Below are 13,268 nucleotides of genomic sequence, written 5' to 3' on the forward strand. Positions count from 1 at the left end.
TGAAGCTGACTAGCCTTGGCAATATTTTCCTAGGAAGCACTATAAATATATTTTATTTAAAGGCACATGGCTGCCTTCACAAAAGCCATATAAAATAAACATTTGTTCCATTCTTTTTATAATTTAAATCAGTTTTGATAAATCAATAAAAGGCCCCATAGGAAACTCTGACCAGAAAAGTTGCATCAAATCCTGATAATGTAATTTATGTGTTAATAAGCATTGTAAAAGTTGGACATTATTTTGGAACATTATTTTTCCACTGGAAATGTGGTTTGGCAAGTTAAAAAAATGTTTCTCTTTAAAGCTGGGGAATATCTTTTCTTTTAAAATTTATGTTCTGTGTTTCAGACTTTAGGAACACTAACCAGTACATTTTAAACATTACCACTGTGGCTATGTTTTTTATTCTTTGTGCAGCCTTCATTGCTACTGAACATAAAGTTCTTAGAACAGCAAACATCTATTTTCCTGCCTTCTATGGGGGAGTGTGCAGAAATAAACATTGAGAATTTACGACATGGAGGTTAGAAAATTAACTCTGGGCTAGACAAGTTTGGGAAGCAGTTTCTGATCAGAGGGCCTTGCTTTTCTGGGCACGAGGCAGCACTGATGCACAGTCATTGCAGATTCTGCTCATAAATGTGCTTCTGATCGATCTTTGTTAAATCAGGTTAAGTGGGAATGCTGCTTTCCTGGATATCTTCCAAAAGCTCGCGAAAGAATTTGTTCAAGGAGTCACATTTTGATTAAATACACAGTGTGGCTCTCTTTAAATAATATCTTAGGAAAGAAAATGCTCTCAAAGAGAAGTTGAGAATATTTTCCCTGGTTATAACTGTCAGATCCAATGGCATTATTATTTTTAGAAATATCTTCATTTTTAATGCTTTTCTCTGTGCAGTGGCCCAATATTGCCTTCAGTGAACAACAAAACTATATAACACCAAAATTTTTAGTATAATGCAAGTGTTCAGAATTTTCATTAAATTATAAAATATAATTTCATTGTATTTATACAGTTACATGGACTTGCTAAATCTATATTGTTTGAATATCAACACATAATTTCTAAAAGGAATGGCTTTAATATATAAATTCTCTTATTTCTATTTTCACTTTCCACCTTATCTACTTTTGAAAAATTAGTCTCTAGCTATGGAGAGAAGAATTCTGTTCACTAAATGCATAGGATTTTAAGATTTGTCAATAAAGTGAAGATTGCATTTGAAAATTTAGTAATATCAATTTACCAAGTTTTTACAACAGAAAATGGCCAAAAAATAATTGATATGTAGCCCATGTAAATATATAATTAGTACCATTTCACTCAATAAATGATTCAATATTATGAGTCTAATCTCCCCCTGATGCACAGGGAATTTATTTTTCAATGGCACTTATTATTCTAGGACTGTTAACATGAGGGACAGAATCTTATTCCCTGCGTGCATTTGAATAAGGATAAATCCATTCTTTTAGGGCCCCCTAATGACCAGCTCCTATCACTGTTTCTTGTGTTCCATAAATTTACACTGCAATGAGCTATGTGTAATATTCAGGGTGAGCAACTGACACTCTAAGTCAGAGGTGGACAAATCTAGCCCACTGCCTTCTTTTTATAAATAAAGTTTTAATAGTACAGAACCATGCTAATCATTTTATGCATTGTCTATGGCTGCTTTTGTGCCACACTGGTAGAGTTAAGTCAGTATTTACTGTCTGATCCTTTACAGAAAAAAATGTCAACCTTTGATCTAAATGAATAGCTTTATGGAATCCGTGTTAAATACAATACTTTGGAAGCCCCAGAATTAAAAGCTATAGTCCCAATTCACAATAGAATGACAAGTACATAGTTCAGTTATGTCATTATATGCAACATGACTTGCATTGTTTAAGAATGATGCTATAGAAACCCACTAACATTTCTCAGTTCTGCATTAAATAATATATTATCTAGCCCAGCCAGTGTGGCTCAGTGGTTGAGCATTGACCTATGAACCAGGAGGTCACAGTTTGATTCCCAGTCACGGCACATACCCAGGTTGTGGGCTCAGTCTTCAATGGGGAGCGTGCAGGAGGCAGCTGATCAATGATCCTCTCTCATCATTGATATTTCTATCTCTTTCTCCCTCTCCCTTCTTCTCTGAAATCAATAAAAATGTATTTTTAAAAAAGAATAGAAATATATTATCTAGAGGTGAACTGTTATATTTCAAAGTAAGTAATAAATATTAAAAAATCTACTTTCCCTTAAAATTACCATTGAAACTAGCAATAAAGATATGCTAACATAAACAAATGATTATTTAAACTAGTTCTGAATCACTTGTTTCCTAAGCAACATAAATAGAAGCCAGGCTCTCTCATTTGCTGTGAAATGTTCGTTTGTTATTAATTTTCCTACTCAGTGCTTTTTTTATATATATATACCTAAATGCAAACTGATGGTTAATGAAGAAAAACATCTGAACTCTTTTTATTATGTTTATTCGTTATAAATACATTCTGAAACCAAATTTAACTTACCATCATTTCAAGTGCATACTGGTTACAACTTAGCAACATCTTTCTCAGGATGTTGTCATTTTATAAAGAAGATGGACTGTTCAGTGGAATGCTTTTATTTTATCAATAAAAGTGAGACTTTTCAATGCCTTTATTATAAACGCACTGCTTGATATTGACTATCATTTTGTATCACATTATTCAATATCAATTTCAGAAACATTGGGAGCCTCACACACCTATTAAGTTCTCAGAGCCAACTAGCCATGAACAGAGGAAGTAATACAATCGCTTTTGTTAATGGTCTCATGCGACAGGCAGAGGCAGTCAATGTTAGACCTGGTCAAACGCATCTAGCTCTAGGTGAAATCTGAGGGGAGATGCAGCAACAAGAAAGCAGCACCGACTGAGCATGCTCCTATTCAGGCAGAGACAGAAAGGGAGTGGACGTACTGTAGAAGCTGGCCATTACGTAGTTTTGGCAACGATCACCAGTAAACTCATTTGGGCACCTGAGAGAAGAAACAAAAAACAATGGTAGAAAAAACAGAGAAAAAGAGAAGAGGTGAATATATGCTAGAAAGAAGCTCCTTCAGTGTCATTTGACCGAACTTGGTGAGTTCACTCTCAGGAACGGAGTCTTTGTCCTAATCATGGTTTTCAGACTCTGGCGTTTCCCCCAAAGGGTGAGAAATCTGGACCAAATGCAGTCCTCGGGTTTGTATGATAGAAAGATCCCAGTATTTTAAGTGACTTCTTTCTTTCAAAGGGAGCCACTTAAAATTAAAACATCATCTCAGTTTTCCATTTGATAACTTCAGTCAAACATTTGGAAGGACACTCTTTTTGGTTGGCCTGCCTGCCATGGTTGCCAGCATCACTGGCCACCCAGGTGGGTCATTCTTTTAAACTGATGACCTTTGGGGCCCATGTTGTGAGACAGCTGAACAAGGTCAGATTCAATGGTTTATGCCCCGAGTGGTGAAACCATAATTCGAACAAAAGGAATCCATTACAACTGAGCTGTAATAACACCAAGTGGTAGTGCTTGTTGCTGTAGTTTGGGGGGAAAAGCAAATTTCAGATTATTTTAACATACTTTCTTGGTTTTGGACTTTCATGGGCACATTCTCAGTACATCTTGCTCCAGTGAATCCAGGTTGGCACCTAGAGGGCAAAAATGTGATAAGCAATAGAACGCTAAGGACATTGAACTTTCAGACTGGCAATTTTCCTCCTACGGAATATGGAGATTCCTACAAATGACCTGGTGACTGAACAACATAAAGAAAAGAGAAGACAAAACACTTGGAAAACCATGTCCCATGAAAACTGTCGGGTATATATTTTTGTTGTTATTGAAATGCTTCATTCTTCCTAGGTTAACTGAAATATAACTAGAGTGAGGTTGAAAAGTTGGATGGGGCTGGCAAGACCTGGGCAGCTAACTCATTTTCCCTTTGGCATTTCCTTATTTGTCACTGATCCTTGACTCTTCCTATGTTAATAAGAGTGGCCATTTTGTAAGGAATATAAATATCTAATCACTATGTTTACACCTGAAACTAATATAATATTGCATTGCCAACTGTCATTGAAAATAACTTAAAAAAAAAACCACCACACTGGTTTTGGTGAGAGCTTACATGGTTCCACCCATAACCTTCAATTATTTAAATCGATCTGAGCTTTTACTTTTATAAACACTCAATTTTGTACTTATTTCATAGGTATTTTTATGTTATAAGTTAAGTCATCAAACTGCACTGGAAGTCAAGCACTTTCACACCCTAATGATTACTGACAAGCGAACTACATTCCCTGTATTTTTTAACAAATATATTACAAATTAGGTCTCATTTTTAATGTTGAAAGAGAAAGAGGCCCATTTTTATCAGAACAAATTTCATTTAACTCAATTATTCCAAATATAAATACATTTTTAACACTTAAACATTAAAACTTCTACGGTAGTACTTGATGTCATTTTGCTTTTGAGGTAAAACTATTTGGAAATTGTATAAAATTTAAATTTTATTCACTCACATATATTCACCTGTCAGAATTCTAGAGTTGATATACTATAGTTCTTGTAGTGGGGCTATTGTCCCTAAATATGGAAGTCCTTTACAACTACTCTTTTTGTGTTGTCATTCCAGTAACAAAAGCATTTCAGATTGAATTCATTTTACCCACTGTCATGCTCTAATAAGAGTGGGCATACCTTAAGCTCTAGTGTTACTAGGGCCATCGAAAGATTCTAAGAAGCAAATATACTTACAGATGTTCAACACTCATGGCCATGATTATTACTAATACTTTATCTAAACCATGAACATCATGCAAAGCACCTAATGCAATTGAGTTCTGACAGCACATACCTTATGATTTATACACAACCCTTTCTTCTCCAGAGTAAATAAGAATAAACACTATCTTTTGGCATCAAAGAGAAGTGGACAAAACTATTCATTTTTACTAATACAAGGATGATTTTAAAAATTTGCCTTAAAGTCAAATTAAATGCCAAAAAATGTTATCACGTGATTTGGCACATCTGATTCTCCTACTTCATGAAGAATGGCATGAAAGATAAAATACTGGCAGTTCCAAATTTTCAGCCTCATGTGTACCTGTGTAAACTTAAAGTATAAATGATCATTAATAATAATATCAATGAGCTTAACAACAAACACCTTGTATTGATTGATAGGGCCCTTTTGAGCTCTTCAAAGTCAATTTTATATAAATTAGCTGGTTATTTTTGGTTAGAATATTTTTGCTGCAGTAAATAGAGGAAGATCTACTGAGAGAAATACAGAAATAAAAACTATAACCTTTGAGGCTGGGTTACTTCTCATAAAGACATTACTCTACATGCTTCAGTAAGAATGTCTTCATAGATATACAAGAAAAATGCATGGGAACCTACTTTCCATGTAACATATTTGACATAATTTCCAAAGTATTTGGGGTTTTTATTTGTGTATTTGTTTCTGAACCAGGACTATAAATCCATATAGACATACCCTGTGATTAAGCAGGTAATTTCAGAATTAAATATATTCTACAATGATTATTTCATCTTACCTGTTTGCTTTCTTGAAAAAAACTTTAAAATTCCAATATTGTTCACACAATAATCCACTTTTTTCATACAAAGAACTCAGTATAAGATATATGAATAATGTGTGTTTGTGTAGGGGAGGGAGGGAGGGAGGGAGGGGGGGAGGGGAGAGGGAGAGAGAGAGAGAGAGAGAGAGAGAGAGAGAGAGAGAGAGAGAGAGAGAGAACTATAACTATTTGAGGTCAGGAACACAATTATGAGTCCCTTAAGAGAAGGAATGTGCATTTATTAGAAAATTGTAATGTATGCATCTTAGATGACAGTTTTGAGATCAGAGGGCACAGAACAACTAGGTGAAGGGAATAAAAAATTTCACCCAATCAATTTTATAATGAGTATGAAATTATATAATGATGTTTTCCAGGAAATTAGCATTATGGGATGGTGGTTTATCTCTATCATAAGATGATACAGAATATTTGGTACAGTAACACTAGAGCTTAAGGTATGCCGATTCTTTTTGGAATTATCAGCTATGTCTGAGCCAGAACTATCCTTTCACTAATGTTGATCTTCACTCAGATACTTTTTCCTAGTGTGAAGCCTTATTATTTTTCAGAGTGTGGACCATGGACCAAGAGTACCAGCATCTTCTGGTTCTTGTTAGTGAAAATGCAGAATCCCAGGCCCTAGTCCAGAACTACTGAATAAGAGTTTGTATTTTAACAAGATCCCTGGGAGATTTGCATGTACATTAAAGTGTAAGGTGTCAGGGATCCTGACCTTGGAAGATGAAGACTAAGGCTCGATGCCTCCTGGCATTATCACATCTTGGATGTGAGCAGCCAACAGGGTTTCACTGGGCCTTAGTTTTTCTCAGTGATAAGATTAAGGGATTTAACTAAATGATTATCAAAGGTTTCTTTTACCATAACAGTACTGGGAATGGAAGCTCATCCTACCACATGGAATCACTGTGCCAAAACCCTACGTCATTTCTATGCATCACCAGTCAGGAAGGACTCAAGGACTTCTAAAAAATCTATTTTGATAGAATAAATTTTTAAGACAACCATGGAGGTAAAACAAATCTCAAAACCTATTCCCAAGCAATTCAGGCGTTCAGCAACAACAGTCATCATGTAGTTTTTGTGGATACCAAGAGCTGTTGCCAAATCAAATGGAAGGAAGTGGAAACTGATTTTCCACAAAAGCCAACTGCAGACGGCATTGATTGTGTAGAAAAAGTATGTGCAAAAATGAAAACTCATCTGCTCTATATGCCCTGAGTCAAGTCTATGGAATTACTTCTAAAAGAACAGGGAGACTGTCTGCCTTCTGACTTATTGCTATATTAGCATTATATGCTAAGCACATCCAATCTATCACTTCCCTTGGAGATAAGAATACCATAAATTTAATCTGATTTTGGACAATATGCTTTGGAATGAGTCTGAGCAAATCCCAAGAACTTTATTTCTTAGAAGAACCTGGATGAATAACAATCAACCCTCTACTGTAGCTTCAAAAATACATATATCATGTATTCCATTGATTAGATTAGAAGATGGAAAGACTGATTTTTTTAACTTTGGTATTTTCTCATAATGTGATATGTGATCTTTTTTCTATATTTGTTCTTATTGAGATGAAAATTCACAGACAGTTTGTCTAACATTAAGTATCACTTGTTCCAACTGACCCTGACCTGAAGCTCCCCATCTCCCCCCTTCCACACCTGGGTATGGTTTTCCTCTCAGGCTCTCATAGGGGACCCTGTCCCCATCTCTTTGACTGCCCTCATCTGTCTGTGTTGTGATTATCTTTTTGTAAGGACAGTGACCACATTTTGATCATTTTATCTCTAATGTTTATTACAGTGCCCGGCTCATAAAGGGCTCTCATAAAAATATCTGTTAAACTGAACCTACTATAGGATCAGACTGAAGTGTTCAGTAAAAACTGTATCAAAGAGAATTTCATATAGTCAACTGATTTACCAACTACAGGTCAATATTGAACTTCTTTTATTTTTTTAGTTTACGACAGATTCTCTTCTGTAGACTCCTAAGTAACTTTTTTATAGGGGCTCCCAGCACCCTCCTCACAGACTCCCTCCCCTAAATAGAAATCTTTACCATTGTGTTGGGAATTTGAAAAGACTCTATAACTCTTTAATGATAAATCTATCACCTCAAATTTAAACCCTGTTACTGAAATGCCAGTTTACCTAGGGTTTAATAAAGCAATGCAATCTAGTAACCAAGACTTCCACACAGCATCAGTAAAATATAAACTGCCCTTAATGATAAACTTACTATACAGTGAGAATCCTAATATATTTACTATATAATTGACCACAAAGTCATGTATTTGGAAAATCAATTTAGTGTTCATTGTATTTTTTATATTCTAATTGCAAATTACTTCCATTTTTTGGTGGAATGCTAAATATATTCAAAGATATTTACAGAACCCCCAATTTCTGGTTATTTAGGGTTTGCTAAACCATTATAAATGTGTGTTTTTTGGTTTTATAAATGTATGGTCAAATTATAAATCATCCTTAGGCATCTTTTCTTTTTTTTTTCTCCTTCCTTCGTTCCTTCGTTCCTTCGTTCCTTCCTTCCTTCCTTCCTTCCTTCCTTCCTCCCTTCCTTCCTCCCTCCCTCCCTCCCTCCCTCCCTCTCTTCCTCCTTCCCTCCCTCCCTCCCTTTCTCCCTTCCTTTCTTTCATTAATTTTCATCAGGCCTTCTCTTGATGAGTTAGGAGAAGGGAAACAAGGTCCACATCTGATATTTCCTCCCTCTTTAGTCATCACTCTACCATGACATATTTGGACAATTTTAAATACCTTGTCTAAAAAGGAAGTGTCCTTATTGTCTTTTTGCTTTACCTCAGTACTAGTTTTGGTTATTACCTTCATATTATAAAACATCTGAAATGATTTCTTTGGTGTCTGTATTTATAAATATCAAGTAATCGAAATACCAACAACTATACATTGAGGAATATCAGTGGGGTTAAGTGTTAGATTTTCAGACCTTTGCTCTCACTCTGAACAAACTGGAGTTGGCAGTGCGAACACCAGTTCAAAGAGTGCTGGTGTTTGTCTACAGGGATTATATTGCAAACACAGACTTTTATCACCCCTTTGCCTGTTCAGCATTCTGGCTGGACCTCACCCACTCACTGGCTGAGAATCTGTCTTGTAGATTATTCTTTCCCAAATGTACTGTTACTATTAGTCTGCATATTTCCAAGATGACCCTCATTCTGTTATCTGCCTTTAAGGGAAATTCCTAGAAGTTTGTATATGCTTTTCTAATTTGTGTTTTAGTGTTTTTTTATGACATCATCTGCAAAAGACATTTATTTCCTTGAGGGAATGCCTTCTTCAACATCATTTAAAAAATATCAAATATAAAATGTTCCAATAGCATTTCCTTTAGAAACATCCATATACTTCCCTATCTCCGTTCAGCTAATACATATCATCTCTTTTCTTTTTTTATGATGATCTGGAGACTAATTCTCAATTCTTGAGATAAAAGGATACACTTGGTGGCCACACTGGACTCATGGGCAAATACTGAGGGGAAAAAAATCCAAGTTGCTCTGGCCCTCCAATGTTGTCTTTCAGTGTCTAAGACACAGAATCCCAATAATGAGGATGGCAGTGTTTATGGATTAACCCATCCTTGCTTGAACCCTGTGGTGCCCTTCCCAAAGCTCTGTTTGCACAGCTTGTTCTGAAATGCTCATCTGTACACCAAAACCCTGCCATTGTTTATTCTACATGATGTATCTGTAAGTTTGGGGTCAAACAATTCAATGGGATATGGGATCAATCCACATCCCATACATCTCCACACTGTGCTTGACACAATGACATATTGACTGCTAATTTGTGGCTGGGTCTTCCTCTCCAGAGAATGCCTTTTCCTGTCTCATCAAACAAAATTTTGTAAATTCGGGACTTTACCATTTTATCTACTCCACCAGCTGCATTTGTTTGAAGAAATACCTAAGTATTCACATTTTACTTATATCATTCAAAATACATTTTAAAAAATTGTGCACTGTATTTTTAAGTAGACTATATGTTTCTCAAAGTGAGGGCTGCAGACTTTTTTTTCTTTCAGTCTCTGCTTCTGACTAGTTGAGGTCCCTCATACATTCCCTTAGTTCCTTAAATATATTTCACAGCCCTTGACACACCTATAACTATAATGAAATTAATTAATGAAATGCATTTATTACTAGCCTATAGACTCCATGCAAGCAGAGACCAGCATGGTTTTGTGCATGACTTCATATTAGGCACCAGCACAGAGCCTGCCTCAGAGAAGGAGCTCAGTAACTATACTAGTACGTGGCTCTCTGGCTGATTTTGGAACAAAGAAAGCAAAGCTATTGAGACTACTTAGTCAGTGCACCTGATTTGAGACAAACCTGCACCAAAATTGGTTCCTATAAAAGCAAAAGGATTTCCTCCAATCATTTAGTGAGTGAAAGTCGGAAAGGGTTAATATATACCTAGAAGCACACAGCAGGACTCTAGATACATGAGGCACACAGAAGAAATGGAAGACATGGTCCTCTGAAGAGCTGATGATCTTGACCTAAGACACAACCGTCCACCTACTCTCTCTGACAAATGCTTCTATGTCTGGTAACTGTCACAGCATTTAAAAACAGAAGGGCCATAGGTAAGTGTCACACTCATTCTGAAGAATGAACTCTTCCAGGGCTGGAGTTAGAGTACAATGAGCAGTCTGTTCTTAAGGACAAGTTCTAACTCAATATATACCCCTTGTATCTAGTCCACATTTCTCTTTCTACTGCCAAGATGACTGGACTGCAGGACACAATTAGAAATTTGAATCATCGTGTCCCTTTCATTATGCGAATCTAGCTGCTAATAAGTATTATAAATATAATCATCACCATCCATATGATGCCAGGATTTTATAAAACTTTAACCTTAGCTAGTGTTTTTTACTTTCTCTCCCCATTTTACCTAGTCCTCGAATTTGTATGGAAATCTTCTCTAAACATCTGCTGTATTTATGGTGTCCCAGTCCTGCTCTAGAAGATGCTATGACTCCGTTAGCTATCCCAGTGTCCAAAATCCTCTGCCTGGCCTCTGGGGCTCAGAAACTAGCTCAGAATTTTGTTTTACTTCTCAGAATGGAGCTGCTGGTTTAGATGTGCATGCCACCGGGTCTCACAGAAACCATTGCTGCAACCTCAGTGCCTGTCTGCTATATAAAAAAGATTCCATAAATACTGGCCATGTTTATAAAGTCTTCTCCAACTTATTCCAATCGTTTCTTTTCCTTCTTTAAATTCTCTTTACTATAATAATCAGCATTGTGCCATTTGTGATGTATTCACTCTAACTGATTCACTATTTCAGCTACTTAATTTTCCTAAACAGACTAAATTCCCTGGGAAAGAGACCATGCTTTGTATTTTCAAAAATGCCTGGCATAGATGTACCTGTTCTATAAACAGATGTTAATTAATATTTCATTTATTGAGTTTAATTTATTTTAACATTTGTTGTGACCTAAAATCTACAGTTACATATTTTTCATAATTGTCTCCTATAATGACACAACATAGGGATTATACACTGAGTGGCCAGATTATTATGATCTCTGAACGCATAATAATCTGGCCACTCAGTATGTGTATGTGTGTGTGTGTATATGTGTGTATGTGTGTGTATGTGTGTGTGTGTGTGTGTATGTATTAGAGGCCCGGTGCATGAATTCATGCATGGGTGGGGTCCGGCCAGCCTGGCCAGGGGGAGGGGACATGGGTGGTTGGCCGGCCTGCCTGCTGGTCAAACTCCTGGTCGAGGGGACAAGTTGCATATTAGCCTTTTATTATATAGGATATACACTGAGTGGCCAGATTATTATGTGTTTAGAGATCATAATAATCTGGCCACTCAGTGTATATTCTATATAGTTTCATAAAAATTAACTATAAAAAGTCATAAGCTCATGCATGTTTGAAGGCACCTCCCATCTCCCCAAGATTTGTGTTTTTTTTTTTGTGTTGTTTGTTGTTTTTTTTTGTATAAAAGGAATATAATGAAGAGAGCTTTGCAGGATCTGTCCAATGCAAAGCCATAAAGCTAGCTGGTGGCCCTGCCGAACCAAATAAAAGCTGCTAGTGTAAAATAAGATGAGGAATTGGGGATTAAATATGATAATACAGTCTGTTAAGGCAGGTGTTTATATTTTTCCAAAGTCTACAGAGAGAATGTAATACTACCATGTACTTTTTATTATAAGGAAAAAAAAATCATGCTTTTGCCAGAGTTAGAACTACTTTAGCAGAAATGAATTCATTTAATTTCACTAACTTCCTGGGAAGAAATTTGGAGAATATATTAGCTCTATGTTATGAATTAAGATACTGTCCAGGGAGTTTAAGTGAAAGGGCTCACGACTGTTTACCAAAATTGGTAGTAAAAACTCTAGTCCCCTCATGGGGAAGCTGCATCTGTCCATGGGACAACATAATGGGTTTATAAATGTGGTCTGGTATGAAATCATTTCTAGATTTTAAAAAAATCACATCAACATATTCCAAAATAGTTCTCTACTAAAACTGTTTGGAAAAACAGACATACAAGACTGAGGGGTGTGTGTGTGTGGGGGGGTAGAGTTGGAGAAAATTTAGGCAATGTCATGTTCAACTGTCTTATTTCTTTGAACCATATGCCTACACAGGGCATCAGAGGGTAAAAGATGAAATATTTCTTTTCACATCTTCATATAATAGTCACTATTTTTTCCTCGGGATAAATTTTAAATTACTAGAGAGGGAAGATAAATATAAAAGATGAAAATGACCGCTTAAATTCCCACAGTCCCCAGGGGCAAAGCCAAGTAACCAGCAAACCTCCCCTCAGAGAAGTGTTTAACTGTTTTATGGGGAATCCATTGGGGACACCCTTTGCTAACTGGAGAGACAAAAGGGATTTGCTGTAAAGTCTTCAGCTTCAACGCCCAAGAATACAACCGTGGATTAGGTGACCAGAGAGACTACTTGGAAACGTCCCTGCCTGTGGTGCTTCTGAGTCATGGCTTCAGGCAGGAGTAAAGCTGATTTTCAATGATGTAGCTCATGCTTCAGCAATGTTGTGCTACAGACAGATGGTCCATATGGAAACTATGAACTGGCTTCACGTATAAGACCGTGATGAGCCAAAGCAACATTTTCATGTTTTCTGCTTCTAGTCAAGTGGTCTAGTTTACAATATATTATCCTCAGACATGGTATCTTATGTGTCCTGGTTTTCAATTCTGAGTTGTGATTATTTTTAATGCTATAAAATTTTAAAGACACACTTTTATTTAACAAAAAGGCCTGAAATATTTTGGGTGTTAACTATATTCCAATACTTCACTTAAAGTACTGGCTTGCTTTGATGCCTCAGTAAAGACATGGTCCAAAGAGGGGGGTTGCTTATCAAAATCATAAGCATCAAAAAGTTTCTTCCCAACAAGATCCAGTAATAAGCTTTAACACTTTTTTGAGACACTCTAATTACAAAAAATTCAAAATCAAATTATGAAGCCAATTTGCTGAGAACTAGCAAACAACATAACCCACTAGACAATGAGTTTGGGAGATACAGAGTTTCAGTCATGTTTTGCTGCTTTAA

The 13,268-nt window shown here is 36.2% G+C and overlaps 1 protein-coding gene across 4 annotated transcripts in view; it reads right to left on the reverse strand.

Moving 5' to 3' along the window:
• NRG1 (neuregulin 1) overlaps positions 1-13,268 on the reverse strand; it is a 993,276-nt gene that overhangs the window by 17,337 nt on the left and 962,671 nt on the right. For 3 of the 4 annotated variants that reach the window (XM_054720058.1, XM_028152541.2, XM_028152548.2), the window contains one exon: positions 2,965-3,023. In XM_054720058.1, coding sequence (XP_054576033.1) covers positions 2,965-3,023 — 59 coding nt within the window. Of the gene's footprint in view, positions 1-2,964; positions 3,024-3,610; positions 3,679-13,268 lie in introns of all 4 variants that reach the window. The other variant, XM_028152542.2, reaches the window with a different exon arrangement.

The sequence above is a fragment of the Eptesicus fuscus genome, chromosome 8 (assembly GCF_027574615.1).
Source record: "Eptesicus fuscus isolate TK198812 chromosome 8, DD_ASM_mEF_20220401, whole genome shotgun sequence".
In the NCBI taxonomy this organism is placed as follows: domain Eukaryota; kingdom Metazoa; phylum Chordata; class Mammalia; order Chiroptera; family Vespertilionidae; genus Eptesicus; species Eptesicus fuscus.